At 42.1% G+C, this 15,840-nt stretch overlaps 1 protein-coding gene across 1 annotated transcript in view; it reads right to left on the bottom strand.

The window, feature by feature from the left end:
• Positions 1-15,815, bottom strand: part of LRP11 (LDL receptor related protein 11) — an 18,380-nt gene extending 2,565 nt beyond the window's left edge. The window contains exons 1-5 of the mRNA XM_009646970.1: positions 15,728-15,815; positions 11,356-11,525; positions 6,747-6,888; positions 4,545-4,670; positions 3,576-3,788 (exon numbers count right to left, since the gene is read on the bottom strand). Of these exons, the coding sequence (XP_009645265.1) occupies positions 3,576-3,788; positions 4,545-4,670; positions 6,747-6,888; positions 11,356-11,525; positions 15,728-15,815 (739 nt within the window). The remainder of the gene's footprint in view (positions 1-3,575; positions 3,789-4,544; positions 4,671-6,746; positions 6,889-11,355; positions 11,526-15,727) is intronic.
• Between the last annotated feature and the right edge of the window lie 25 nt (positions 15,816-15,840).

The raw sequence follows: 15,840 nt of genomic DNA, 5'->3' as shown, positions 1-15,840 counted from the left end.
TAAAGCCCAGCTCCTTTTATAATGGAGAAAAGATAAACACGGTGGTCCTTGGCAAGAAGGTCCCTTTATTGGACACCTTTATCGGCTTCTCAGAGATGAAAGCTACTTATGGGGAGGTAAGTAGCAGAAGGGACCTGTCTTTATTGGTACTGTAACCACCACTGTTATAAAAACAAATGCAAAGAAGGAAAACAAAGCAACTCCCCAGTCCTGCAACTTTTTGGGAAAGACTTCTGTTCTTTATAAGTCAGCTGAAAGCTCCTGTCTCAAGCATCGTGTCTAGCAGCCACCTAGAATGTGCCGCATGCTGTCTCCAATAGGTAAATTACCCTTAATGTTAACACCTTCTCTTGCTCTCCCTTGCAGTCACTGGATCTAAGAGCATCACGTTTTCCTTCCTGGCTTGTATTTCCATGATGATCTGCAAATGTCAACTAAGAAATAAGACAGAGGTAGCCCTGAATGGAGCATTCTCAAGTGAAAAGCTGGAACCTGTGCTGCCACTGTAAAGCCATATCCCTTAATAAGTATCTTAAGTAGACAGCTTTTCACCATGTTGACATTAAAATCATTCAAGCTTATTTTAAAAATTTATTTCTAATAGTATATCAGGAGCTTGGATGCTTGCAAAGTCAACTCTAGGCTGACAAGAAACATTACTGTCTTGGTCCAACAAAGACCTTTACAGCGTGACTCGGAGGTACAGGTTCTGCCTCGGCACCAGCAGCGGGTCCGGCTCTGTCTCAGGAGATGGTCCATCCCAGAATAGGGTTTCTGCCAGTGGAATTGGTGAACTTTTGAGGCAGTTGGTATGATTTCTGTTCAGTGCTGCTTACCTCTCCTCAAAAGTGCATCTAGCAATTACTGCCTTCCGGAAGACTTTTCCAGACAGGCCTCATGGAGCTGCTCCGGTGTTTCTGCATCTCTCATTTTTGTAGCACCTAATTATTAGATTTGGTCTGTGACCTCCTTGAGATGGCAGTGACAGAGAGAAATCTAATTAATGGATCTGGGTGGATTTTTAGGAATAAATTAGACGCCTGTATCCTCAACTCCATAAAGCCTGTGGTGCTTGCCAGTGGGGCAGGACTTGAACCTCTCTGGACCCCTGTGAATCATTAACGTATAGCATGTGACTCGATGGAGTTTTAAGCGTCTGCATGGGAAGACAGCAGCTCAGAGCAGATTTTGGCAGTTGCCCTTTGGACCCAGGCACCTAGCACCTCTTCATGTCCCACCACGTGCACCCTCTTCGGAACTGATCCATAGGCGATTTAAAAACTCACTGAGCTGTTTGCTGCTTTTTTGGTCAAAAGTATTGGGCTCCTAGGACAGTAGGGACTGCATCTTTCTATTGTAGAAGGAAATTGAGAGAAGGGGCTAAGGGAATCTTAGTAGATAAGATGCTGCGTAATAATTGTCTAGATTGCTGCGTAGCCCAGAGAATCAAATTGATAGATAGTGCTCAAATGTTTTGCTAACCACTGTGTGAGCTAACTGATGCAGGAAGATTTGCGTCTCCTTACGAAGGACAGTTGGTGATAAGAACACCCTGCAGTTTGGGCAAGAGCAAAGAAGCAACTGAGTCTGCGCAAGAACAAGGGGTTACCAGCAGTGACGAAGAGGAGCCATCAGCCTTCATCCCCACGACCCCTGACGACCGCCACGAGCAGGCACTGAGCAAGTGCAGTCGGGAGGGACTTATGGAAATGACCTCATGAAGCTAATTTTAATACGAAGCGGGGACAGGTTATGCATATGTATAGGCTATTGGGAAACTTCATGCATATGTAACACTTTGCTACATACAAACAGGGCAAGTTGCCATGTGGAGGTGCGCACGACTTTGGTGGGACTACCCCCCGTGCTGCCCAGTGCTGAATAAACATACCTACTTTACAGTCTTACAGATTGTGGAGTCTGTGTCTGCACGTCAGAAATCCTTAAGTATCATTTAACTGAAATCAAATTCTGACTGAGCCTTGTCAAAAGAGTAATATTAAAACCACAAGAATTAAAACCAGACATGGTCAGCTGGAAATCTTGCCTGTTTAAAATTAAAAATATTACAACAGCTTCTGGTAGTACACTAATCACTGAAGCCCCATCATATTTTTTTAGTTTTATAGTAATTTTTTTCTTTTATTGTCTACTGCTGTGCAAAGGGCTATCCTGAGGGCAAAAGTGGTGCGAGTAAGTCACTGTGCAATGGGTAAACACAGAAAATGACTATGCAAAAGTGCCACGCTTTTACATGCACTTCCAATTATAACCTCTGATTATAGCTTGCTGAAGTTGGTGACCTCAATTCTGGTTTTACTTCTGGATTCACTAGCCCAATGGTTTTTGAGACCTACTTAGCAGCTGACTTTCCACTGGAGCCTGCAATGCCCTTTGGCAATTTGCTGTGTAGTTTGGGTGGCCCTGTATCAGGACTGAGAAGGGTTTGGGGCAGACTTCAGAACTTTAAGGAATTCCAATAAGGAGCACTGAGGTCATCTACACTGTCAGAAAAGGGGGGTACATTTGAGAGGAGTTTGCTATCAGTTCCTACACATTTACTGAGGCAGTCAAATTCTTGCAGAACGTTGTTTTTGCTCCCTTTGTGGTCTCCACAGATGAAGTACAAGCATCTGAAGAAACATCAAAGTGCCAGCCAGGGGCGTGCCCTTTACAAGAGTCAGCAGCAGAAGGCACTGAGCACTGCTCCGTTGTAACAAGAAAATAAAGCTGTTTATAATTAGCTGCATCTTGGGCAGCAAGAATCAGTCTGAAGAAATGAAAGTGGGAGCACTCGCACTCATTTTAGGTTCTGCACACGCAGTTTTGCTTTTGTGCAATTGCCATTTCAGACCATTTTAATTCACCACCAAGAACCTTAAAAGACAAACCAGTTTCATTGCAGCTTCTGGAGTTTTCCCAAGACAAGGGCTGGTGACTCTGTCTGTAACATCGCTACAGACTGACTCACAACAGGCTTGCAGCCACGCCGGAGAATACTACTTGGGGACCTGGGGTTGCTTGTTACCAAAGACTGAGCCTTCTCTACAGTGATAACAGATTTCTCCTGCCCTGGAGACACACTTCAGAAAAAAAAGTGCCCATAATAATAAAGATATTACTTCAGGGGGAAAAAAAAAAAAAGTCATTGATTAGCAGCAGGAGAGATGCAATTACTCTCACCCAAGTTGAACAGCACTTTGTTCTGTTCTCCTGAAGGCACCTTCCTACAGATTTAAAAAGCCTTATACATCAGGTTACACAGCTGAACCTGTGGCAGAATTTGTATTTAGCTCAATGCACATTTTGTTCCTTAAGGCTGTATTCTTAAGACTGTATTCTTCTCCTAGCATTTCTACATTTTAACTTTCTTTTTGCACCTGGTAAGAACCAGACTTGACTTTATAAAGCAATACCTAGTTGTAACTTAATTATTACAAGCTTCTTTTGTATTTTGTACATTTGCAAATTTTGACTCTTAGCCAGGCACCAAAATATAATTAATTTTAAGGTGCAAGACATTTTCTTCCTTGAGAGAGAAAGATTTATGCAAACTGGTTCATTTCAATTCTTACCTGGCACAAATCCATTGATTTGTTTCTTTAGTCCCTGAGAAAGCGATTGGTTAGACATGTCTGCATCCACTGAAAGAAGCGGTTGATTTCTGGCAGTGGCTTTCAGGGTGTTTTCTGCAGAGAAGTTTTCATCTGTGTTTTGTGTCAGTCCTACAGTCCTTTGCTGGGTAGTGCCAAGAGCCGCGTGAGTCACTGTCTTCCGGCCCAGGCTGACTGTGTTAACAGAAACAAAAATTGTAATTTTGCTATAGAATTGAAGGGAATGGGAGTGTTCTGATGGAAGACCCTGTGATACACGCTTTGAGGCTGGCTTGTTCATCAGGTTCAGACAGGATGAAATGTGAGATCCAGATACAGGGCACGTTAACAATTGCCCACTGTCAGTTCTTAAGCAAGAGTATACACATGAGCCCTAAAAGTGAAATCCAGCAACTGAAATACCAACAAAAGAGTGGTTAGCCATCGTGCCAATTCACCCACTGATGATTTTTGCTCTGTTAGCTGAGCATGGGCACATATTGAGGATGACTGACGAAAGCAAACAGAGAGACAGTGAATCAACCGTTTCCCCTACGTGCTCACATTTCCAATGTTTCAGATTCTTGCAAGGTGCGTAACTGCACTTTGAAGCATACCTCTGAGACAGCCTTTCAGACAGAGACCAGGGTCCTTGTTTCCAGAATCACCATTCAAGTAAAGAAATGATCTTTTAAATGCTGAGAACTCTTACTACAAAATCTGCCACCTGGGGACCTCTGACAGTTTTGATATGCTTTGAAGAAAAGGGCGTTAATTTCTGAGCATTTGCTGTATGCAGACATTAAACCTTCCCATGAGCTATTTCCAATGAAAGGCTCTAGAGTGGGTGCAAGCTGCTTGCTCACGGGGAGAGAGGCCTCAGAAGGGGCCCTTTGGTCATTCAGGCTGCAGTTAGATGTCACTGTCTACACTGTGGCCCGGTGCACTTACAGTTCTGGCAGAAAGTTTCATCCGATCCATCAGGGCACTGCCTCACACCATCGCAAGCAAACGTGATGTCAATGCAGCAGCCGTCGTCGCAGAGAAACTGGTAGCGAGAGCAAACCCCGACGCAGGCTGTTGAGAGACAGTTCCCAAATTACCAAGAGAGAAATCCAAGCAGTAAATAGTGAGTCAGTGACTAAAACCTGCAGCACCAAGGAAAAAGCAAACCCACGCCATGTCAAGAAGGACCGCGAACAAAGCAGAAAGTTGAAGAAAGGCCAGGCTCAGCTATAATGATGCTATATTGACACAGAAGCTAATATAGCTCATAGCTGTTCCTGGCACCCTCAGCACTCTTCTGGCAGTCTCTTTACTACAGGAATACTCAACCTGGAGGCTGTTGCACCTTACACCTTGTGTAGCACCCCTACAGCACTTTAAACTCTGCTTGCCTAAACTGAAAGGAGATCTTCCCAGACTTAAAAGACCCAGGACAGTCCTGAAAATAAATAAATGAAATATCTGCAGCTGTAACTGCTATACTCCAACACATAATTCCTACTACATACCGATTCTGTATTTCTGACAATATGTTATTTTACATACACACATATGAACTATATGGGATCTTTTATGGCATGTTTTCTGCAACCTAATTAAAATACTAAAAGAATGCTCATCATTTATTTCCATCAGCAATGTAAATCCAATGCAGCACATGTCAGAACAGGACGAAGCGCAAGGTCTTACAAGCGACCTTCACCAGAAAGAACTAATTGCTGCCTGCTTTAATATTTAGTTTCCCCTGGAAATGGAGAGTGTCCCTGGACATTTCATTTTGCATACTCAAAGCTTTCCTGAAACCCATTCTGCCCTTGTAATTATCATGTGTTTACACCCATGCTTTTGCCTTTCCAACAGCGGTGTAGTTCATTGCTTTGATTCATTCACTGTCAAATTCAGAGTCTGGTTAATGCTGTGACAGCAAATCAATTTGCATAGGGAAGTCACAGCCTTCGGTTGTGACCCTGCTATGTACCAAAAAGCTGTGCAAAGCTAAGGGAAGTATGGCAGGAACACAGGCGCCTATTTAAACCCCCTAAAATCATACTTAGAAAATGCATCTCCTAAACTTCAGCACTAATAATAGCACTGGTCTGGCACGCATTAAGGCACCGTGGACCGGTTTAACTACAGCAGTAGCCCTTGAATTGCAAACGGACTTGGGGAATTAGAAGAAGAAAAGAGGCAGCGAATCCTCTACACACTCCACCCCAAAGATACCACACATACCCACAGCAGGAAATAAATAAATCAGCAAACCTCTCTGGCTGCTTTAGCTGAACTAAACCTTAATGAATACAGCTCCATCATCCATTACTGGAATGCAGGCATTATAAAACAGAGTCATAACGGGTTTTTTGTAATACCAATTTATTGCCACTGGGACCACCCTCTCACTGGTGCAGAGCAAAGTCTTTACTGGTTCAGCTGAACATAGTCATGATGCTAGTTTAACCTTTACTTTGTGCCAGAGCAGCAGATCTCTATCAGAAACTTGCTAATTACAATGTAATTAGAAGTTATTACATTAAAGAGTGCAGAATTGACAGCCACTGAAATCTAACTTACTTTCTACTTTTATGCTTTTCACATGCTTCTTGAGCTCAGTTTTAAAATGATGGGTCAATACCAGTTTCAGTTTCCCCAGTAAGATAAGGCTTCGATAACAACTGTTACACCGAAAAGCTTAAATGCATGGAAATAAGAAACCATCCCATCTTTTAGACTACAGATACAGGCAAGTATTTTTATTAGCTTGTGTGTCACACCTGCTATTAACCACTTTTAACTGGGTCTTCCCTATAGCACAAGCCTTGCCACGTTCCACACGCCGTCTGACTATGCAATGAACTGTTACGATGTGCCTGACGCATATGGCAGCATTTCATTTTTCCAACCCTGCATGCTTATTAGCAATGCAAGGCTGAACATTCAAATGCTTGAAAGTATTATTGCTCTAACAAACAAGCGATGCTTACTTCCTCAGCTTGAAACAGCAATTCAAAATGGAAAGAGATGTCATTATGTAATGAATAAGGGCAAAATAATACACTAGAAATGGAGATTAAGATTTCTGCCTCCATCAAGACCCTTTCTTTGAATACCATACCCTGGGTGTCACACAGGCAACAGTCATTTTCTCACCTGCTGCAGAATGAACCATGGGCAGAACGGTCACAGAGACGTTGTCAGAGCTCCGCTGACCTGCAGTGTCCGTCACAGTTAGCTGGAAAATATACCCGCCCTCCTGCATGTGAGAGAGTTTCAGTGTTCCTGGCTGTGGCACCTGATTAAAGAAACACAGTGGAAAAAAAATGGTATAAAGGGTCCATCCATAAACTTCTGGGAATAGGGAGCTCATTTCTGTACAATGCCTTTCATGCAGATGTGCTGGTTTTGGCTGGGACAGAGTTAACTTTCTTCACAGTAGCTGGTATGGGGCTGTGGTTTGGATTTGTGCTAGAAATGGGGCTGATAACCCAGGGATGGTTTCATTACTGCTGAGCAGGGCTTACACAGAGCCAAGGCCTTTTCTGCTCCTCACCCCACCCCACCAGTGATGGCGTTTGTCTTCCCAAGTCACCGTTACGCGTGATGGGGCCCTGCTTTCCTGGGGATGGCTGAGCACCTGCCTGCCCATGGGAAGCAGGGAGTGAATCCCTTGTGTTGCTTTGCTTGCGTGTGCGGCTTTTGCTTTACCTATTAAACTGCCTTTATCTCAGCCCAGGAGTTTTCCCACTTTCACCCTTCTGATTCTCTCCCTGGTCCCATTGTGGGGGGAGTGAGTGATGGCTGGATGGGGCTTAGTTGCCAGCTGGGCTTAAACCAGGACAGCAGGTTAAATATGTCTCTTAAATCTATCCAGCCCAATCAAGCATGTATATCAACCTGTAATGTTTTGGTCTTTTTTTTGCATCCATTTGTAAAAATAAACATGTTTTACATTTACATACTTTTTTGTGGTACACTCAATTAGCTGGAGCTGTGGATCTCAGCGCTGGAGAATAAATGGAACCATAAATGTAACTCCATTTTTCAGTAGTTAGAAATGTAATTTTAGAGGACAGGGCAGTAAAATATTTTGCTCTCTATCGACTTAGTCTTTAAACAACAGACATGTATTCACAGAACTTACTTTTGCTATACATTGGTTTATGATAAGGTGACTTGATAGCATTGCTTTATTAATAAGACTGTCCACCTCTGCCCAGTATGATATTTAATGTAGTCACTTACACCTTTTACAAATTGCCAGACTGAATTTTTCCATGCCCCAGGCTGAATTTCCTTGCCTTGCTCTGAACTGCAAGTAAGTTCATCTATAGTGAGTGACCTAAACATTAGGTTTCAGAAAGTTATGTGAGATATATATATAAACCAATTTAAATTGAATTAGATAATTAAAAAAAAAAGTAAACCAACTTATTTTATGATAATTTAAAACAGGCGCCAAACTGGCATTACTAATACATTGGTTACTTAGAAATAAGTTTGTATAAAATGAGTATGGTATCTGTATCAAATGCTGAACTTTTTCTAACCTTGTGACAAATAACTCAAGCTGCCTGAGAATTCAGTAACACCTACTTCAGTAACTACAAAGAAGCTCTGCAGGTACACTACACTCTGTAGTGTATTTTTACAAATGAAGCATGAAGGGCTATCTTTGTAAGTTACTGAAAGGTACATTAAAAGCCTCTGTGACTGTCTTTAATATTAAAACCAAAATTCAATAAAAACCTTTGGTTTTGCTTACTTGAAGTTGGTTGTCATGCCTAAAAGAGAACAGGAATTTTCAGTAAATATAATAATAAAGTCCTAGACTTAGTTTTATAGCAGGGTATATTGATAAATTCTGGTAAGTGAATTTCCTAACTTAAATTTCTTTCCTTTTCTATTCATCCGCATGCACTCACTTATCTGATCTCGCTGTTGATTACCTTCTCATGGAGTATATGACACTTTAGAATTTTATTCTTTATTGCATTACAGAAATAAATATACTCTAAAAACCACATGCTGCTGTCACCGTGACTGCCGGGAGAGCAAATATGGGATTTAAAACCCATGAGCCACGGAGTCCAACACCCTTCTCAGTGCAGAGCCAGAGAAACACCACTCCTCCTGGCGACCTCTGTGCTTTCCTTTTTATCTCATCCTGCCCTGAAGAATGCCTGACTGTACCTGCTTTCTTACAAACTTGGGCTCAAACTAGACAGTAAATTTCCAGATAATCAGCATTTTAAAAGCCCAAGAATTGCCTGCAAGCATTACAGAGCTGCGCAGCTACAGCACGTGGGTAGCAATCCGAGAAGCAAATTGTCTAGGAAGCAATAATCAGTCTCAACAGAAAAAAACTTCCACTGGCTTCCTTCTACAATACAAGAAGATCTCTTTAGAGCAGTCCTTCCCCCTCCTGTGCCTTCTATTTATTCTTTGGGTACATAAATGCAGTGCAACAGCTGCCTTTTATCTTATTTAAACACAGCCCCGCTCTCCCTTGTAGCTATGGGTTCATATATAGTTTTCTAAGAATAGATGACATGAAATCCAGTAACTTCGGGATAGCAAGTAAAGCACAAAAGATAGCAACTGAAGATTGTATGAATAAGCACACTTATTAATTCAACTCTAGAAATTAAATTATCATGGATAATCCCTGGAAACATTCAAGACCAGGTTGGACAGGGCTCTGAGCAACCTGATCTAGTTAGCAATGTCCCTGCTCACTGCAGGGGGGTTGGGCTAGATGACCTCTAGGGGACCCTTCCAACCCAAAACATTCTATGATTCCATAATCATCCAGGTCCATATCTGTGAGAGAAAACGCTGCCCATTTGAACACAACGGGAAAGTATCTATCAAACATAAAAAAATCATCACGATTAATGTTCACTTTGCAGGTTTAAATAAATACAAGACTGGTCTCTTTTATGGAGTGACTCTAAGTAAAAACATAAACTTTAAATTTTTTAATTAACTTCTAATTTTTGTGTTACTCTAGATATATTACTACATCACAGATAAATGTAAAGATTATTTGATTTCTATTTACAGAAAATGCTGCAAAGGGTCAGATTAACAACTCTTGATAATAAAATATTCATTTTATGCAGATGATATCTAGCAACTATTCTTAAAGCTTCATTTGGGTCTTTTCTATGCATTATGCTGTTTGCACTCCTTATGAAAGCCTTCTGACTTTTTAATTTTCAAGCCAATAAAATAATAAATGAAGATAAAAAACCTCACAGTGGTCTTTGACATAGTTTCAAACTGCAATACCGCCTCAAGTAATTCAGACCTAGCTGATGTGGATCTTGCAGCAGAAGATAAAAATTGCAAAAGTACACAGCACTGCCTTAACTAATACTTTTGAATACCCCTGCTGTGTTTTTTGCAAGGACTATGGTTATAAAAAATTGCTTGTGCATAAATTTCAATAACTCTTCACCAGAGGAACCCAACTGCCTTCGTAGGGTTCATCCAGCGGCATGTTCCTAACCATGACATGCTGATTTTCAGTCACCTACATGTTACCTACACTGCCCTCCAGGAGATTAAGGAATAACCAATTGCTCCATTGAGTTCTTCCATGGATGACAATTTTAGGTTTCAATATGTTTAGCTAGCTCTTTGTGTTAGACAAAACTCTGGTTTGCTCCATCCTTACAAATCTTGAGTAACTTTGCTGATACTGGTAGTTTGTCCAACTTGTCTTTGCTGTTACGGAGCTGAGCAGACGTAAGCAGCAACTGTCAGGTACTGCTCACGGTACACACTGGTACACATGGCCCCTTGGGTTTTGGACTGTTCCTGTCGCTCATCCTGTCCTGTTTAAACTCTCCCTATCCATCGTCAGCATCTCAGCAACAGCAAAGTCTGTGGTCCACACCCTGTCTCCTTTAGCATGTCCCTCCTTCTCTAGGTGGAGTCACTGCTGAGCCCTGAATGTTTGTGGGCTGTGAACAGACTGTGAGTAGACGCTATCGGTTTGAGACATTTTTCCTTTCCTTTTCTGCTGCTCCTAGATCATTCACAAAGAAGGGTAGGATGGATACTCCCTCTCTTCACAGTTAATATTAAGTTGAAACCAACTTACACAGATGCACAGAGATTGTACAGATGCAATAAAACGGTATCTCAAGATTTCTTATAAGGTCCATATCACACATTTCTTTGCAGTTTCTCCATAAGCATTGACAGAAGACATTTTTGGAGAAAATATCTTATTATTTTTAGTAACTGGATTACTAAGGTGTTTCTAATGTGGATCACAGAAGCCAAAACCCAAGTGCAGTGAGCACAAACAATGATGAAAGAGAGCACAGCTGAAATACAGTAGAGTATTAGCACCTACTTGTTTGCTACTGGCTGTCTCATGCCATTCTGGATACAGATGAGCTGTATAAAACACTAGAAATCATCATTGGAACAACCTCCCCAGGGACACGGTAGAGTCCCCATCACCAGAGGTTTTCAAATGTGACTGGAGAGGGCACTAGATAATCTCACCTAGGCTCCCTGACCCACAAAAGGTTGGACCAGATGATCTTTTGAGATCCCTTCCAACCTGGGCTGCTCTGTGCTTCTAGAAAAGAAATACTCAAGCTGTACAGTCATCCTAATTTGGGCACCTGGTAGCCATATCCATCTGAATACATTTAGCATTTTTAGCTCTACATTTAAAACTGTGCTATAATAAACACAAGCATCTGCGAATGACTGGCCATGTGCAAGGTTGCATGTGTACCTTCATTTCAACCGATGAGTCACCTTGCAGCAGCGTCCACTCGTACTGCACAATTCCATGGTCATCTGAGCTTTCTCGGCCATCCAAAAGCACCCAGTCGACAGGTGACTGCAGCACAATATCGTGTCCCGCCTTGCACCGCGGAGGCTCGTCGTATTCTTCTTCTTCTTCTTCAATAAAAAAAAAAAAGAGAAGCTCAGTTATTTATCAGGGGAAGCGGCATGATTATTTATATAAAACATACTTTCTCTTGCTTAAGGTATTGATTTACCACTGTGCAACTTCTTGAAAGACAGGACATGTTCATTAGTGTGCATTTGGTTAAGCAAAGTAGTTATCTACTTAAATTTTAGTGAACTGTTCCATATTCAGTGATGTCTTCAGGAAGTAACTGCTACATCAGAAGTGCATGGCATAGCAAACCTCGCTATGTACATGGATTTTTCACTAATACAACAGGGTTGTTAGCATCAGCATGTTTTTTTAATCTAAACTAAGGAAAATGGATTTAAATATGAATTGCGTACATATTCAGATGGCAGTTACTGTACACCTTTTATAGCACTCTGCATAACTTAATACTCTTTTAGCCTCTTTTTATAATACATATTACAGGAGTGAAAAACTTATTTAACACAAGCTGGCATCCTGGTGAAGCAGTGCACAATAACATGATGATTAGAAGTAATCAGAAATGACCACCAATTTTAAGTGCCTCAATTAAGACATCCAAAGCTTGATTTTCAGAGTATTTAGGATTCGTAGCATTTTGCTACATCCAAAGTACAATTCCTTTTGATTAAAATCGTGAGTCCTAAGTACTTTTGCCAATCCAACCACAAGTTTTTCAGGTGGTCAAAAAAACAAAAGCCATGGTGCGTTAAGTGACGTGGCCTGTAAGAAGTGGTTTAAGTCATTTGCTCTGCGACCGTCAAGCAGTGAAGGGAAGAGAGATTGACAAAGCCTGGTTCTATGAGTCAGCATTCGACAACTTCAACCACAAGTTTGTATCTTTCTGCAGTTCCCTGCCCAAGTTTGATTCCTTCTCTGGGCATGGGATGTTCCTGGCACCCTGAAGTGCCAGAGTGCTTTCTGCTCTTGACCTCTGCAAAGGATATTCTGTAAAGGATATCGATGTTAAGCTCAGAGAAGCACCTACTGAACACAAGGCTGTAACTTCACTCAGCGTGGGGAGAGCTGCACAAGGAAAGAAAAGGCACCTCCCCAGCAGTAGGGGTTCTCCCTTGCACGTGTTCCTCTCCGGTTTCAAGAACTTGAAGGCATGGAGCTTGAAGCACGTGCTTGAAGGCACGGAGCTCACTGGAGTGGTGGGACAATTTTTTACCACTGACTAAACACCAAACCTTTTCTTTCTTGTTTTTCTCAGAAGTAGGTAAGGCGTAGAAAAATTTCAAATGCCTGAAGTTAGGAAAACGCACAAAGAACTGAAAAAAGGGTCTAATCAGAGAAAGCATGAAACAGTTCTTGCTCATCCAGCTGGCACAGGAAGCTTTGCCTAATTTGTATACACTCAGTTGCCAAACCCAACTATATTTAAAAAGCAACGTTTAGGTGCAACACCACCACCCCCCCATTGTTAATAAACGCCATTACTATGGTGCCAGGGTGACTTTTATTTGGCATATGTGAGTTACAGTCTTCACACCATTATTTATGTTACCAATCACTGCCAAAAAGAGACCGACCTGGGTCTGAAACAGCACAGCCCATTCTTCCACTTCTACCTTGGAAAGCGGTTTCACGACACCTGTTTGATTTAAATGACTTGCCCAATGCCCTGCAGGGGCAGAGGCAAGCCCCACTTCCCCTGGGCCCTAAGCTATAAGGATCTTCTCTTCCCAGACTAACTTTATACTCCAGCAGCCTGAGTTGCAACAGCAGGACCACTTCACATCAGGGTGGGCCACATAAATTCACGTCAGCTCTTTGCTAAAGATGAGTGAGGGACCACGCTCAGGCCTCTGAGGATGGAGGCACCATGCCTTTGCTTGTAAGACACCAGGACATCCTCAGAAAGGTAAATCAATGGCAAATCAGCTTGTCTCTTGCCCTAGCAAAGTAAAAAATAGCCTGAGAGAGACATCTGGCATGGGAGGATACAGCCTATTGAGCTAAAGACTCTTTTTCCAACAGCATAATCCTCAGTGAAACAACTCCTAATCTGGGGAAAACATGCTTCCAAGAAGTCAGCATAAAAAAGCAAGGAGGCATACTCGGGAGCCACTTGTAACTGCTGCTCATGGGAATAGAGGACTCCCAGCCACAGGTTAGCAGAAAAAGCAAGCTCCTCAAGCATCATTTAACTTCCATTTCTAATGAGTATTTAGATTGAGCGTAAATAAGCAATATGAAACTGATATACCAGATCAACACTCTGAGGTGCTGGAGCTGGCTGCTTTCTGGAGAAGGGGCTGCAACTTTATGAGCAACCCTTTTTTCTTAGTGTGGGGGAACGCAACAGGCTTAATGTGTTCTGCTGCCTTCATCCTTTATACAGACTTGGCCTGTGAATAACGAAGCTGCCAGCCCGTTGTCTGAGTGAAGGCTTTGTTAGAAAAGGATTTTTTACTACCGAGCCCTGAATTTCTTTGATATCAGTTTACCTTCGTGTTGAATCCTCTATTGCACCGCCAGTGAGTATCACAGAAGGAAAGCCAAGACTTTCTGGTGAAGCACTCAAGTCCTCTTTCTTTCTACATCAAAAATCTAAAAATTTACCTAACGAATATTTTGGAATTATGAATACACCATGTTTATGGGCAAATGTTGGTTTGGGATTATAAAAAAAAGAAAAGGGTAGAAGACTCAACACCACAGTACTCTGAAAAAAAAAAAAAAAGAACAGGTAAAATGTGATCCCCTCATGACAGAAAATCTTGAAATGCAAAGCTCTTTCCTGTATTTCCTAAATTCAGTCATGGGGTGCCATAAGGGAAAAGAGTTGTATCTTCAACACCCTGTGACGCGTTGTTGTGCGGATTAATTTTTCAGTGTAATTCAAGAATGCGCTGGTAACATAACATCAGAGAGCAAAATAATTCCATCTTAATTTTATCTCTCCTGGTCTATGTCACAGCTGACAGATATTTGAATAAAAGTTCATCCTCCTTCGTGGCTCTGCTTCAGCTCCCGCCTAATTGCCTTACGAAGTCATAATCCCCTGTTTCCAATACCACCATTACCCACAAGGCAGACTTTTAAATAAACCCAACAGGACACAGAGCAATTTGCAGATTAGGAATTGAAATTGCATTGCAAGCCCAGTGCTGATAGTCACGAAAGCTGCCTAAAAGGCAAGGCATTTGAGAGTTCAAGAGGGCAAGGAACTCAGGATTTCTAATAGGTGGAGTATTATTTGAACAGTAGTGTTATTTATATTGTGTCATAACTGCACTCTACATTAGGGCCAGGTTTTAATGGAATTAAGGCAGTTCAGGATGATGAAGGACACTTGAAGATATTTTCAAAGGTTTTCAGAGATGCCTCTGTGACTTTGATGCAAAATCTAGTCTTAAGCCTTCTAGCTTGCAAGTGCATACAGGGTTATAAAACATAATTATCCAAAAGTTGCTACATAAATAGTACCGTGGATCTAATACTTCCCCCCCTTGAAAATGTCAAAATCATACCTTGGGTTTTTCTGGCATCTTGAGATCACCTTCACTGCCACAAGTTCCTCCCTATAGCTCCTCCCTAGATTACCTACCCCTGCACTGTGCAAAAAATACTTAGGCATCGTGACTCCTCTAAAAATCGAGCCCCTGCTCCCACTTATCTCCAGGGGATTCCCATTGGCATTCTCATAAAACAGGTGGGACTGGATGGACCTCAAGTCTGAGGTGTCCCCTGCCCGGGGAGCAGTAACAGCAGGTGCCATCCAGACACACAGTTTTCACCCACACCACCACTGAGTCTTCTTCACGTTGCATGCAGTGACTAATTTGCTTCAGTTGAGACATATCACTGAAGAAGATGAAGAGGAGGACCTTTAGGAAAGTGTTGTCAACAGAAGGTAATGAAATTAAGAGAAAATGAATTAAGGTGCAACAATTTAACAACAGGAGAGGGAATGAGAGTAAGTTCCTTGGCTCGGATGGTAGGAAACAGACTCCAGATTTAGGAATTCAGGCTTGTTTTCACCTACAGCTGCTTGCTCTGGATGATGTTGTTCTTAAATGCGCTTCCGAGCTGAAACAAACTGCTGCTTTTGATGTGGCCCAGACTCCAGAGGCGGTTACACAGAACCTCCATGCTGCCTCTGGGCTACATGTGAGATGTCCTTCTCTTGGCCCCTCTAGCTCTGAAGTTCTCAAGCAGTAAAAATTCTCAGTTAAGTCAATGGGAAACCCACTTAGGCGGTAACTTTCCAACAGCACCCCCGAGCTCTTGCTCGGCTGCTGGGTAAATCCCTCTGGGGCTACTGCACCAGGCTCTGGCATGGCGGGCACCAGCGGTTCACGCTTT

Source organism: Egretta garzetta, unplaced genomic scaffold (genome assembly GCF_000687185.1).
Source record: "Egretta garzetta isolate BGI_Z169 unplaced genomic scaffold, ASM68718v1 scaffold139, whole genome shotgun sequence".
Taxonomy (NCBI): Eukaryota; Metazoa; Chordata; class Aves; order Pelecaniformes; family Ardeidae; genus Egretta; species Egretta garzetta.
The sequence above is the reverse complement of the archived record's forward strand: the minus strand, read 5'-3'. Positions and strand labels throughout refer to the sequence as shown.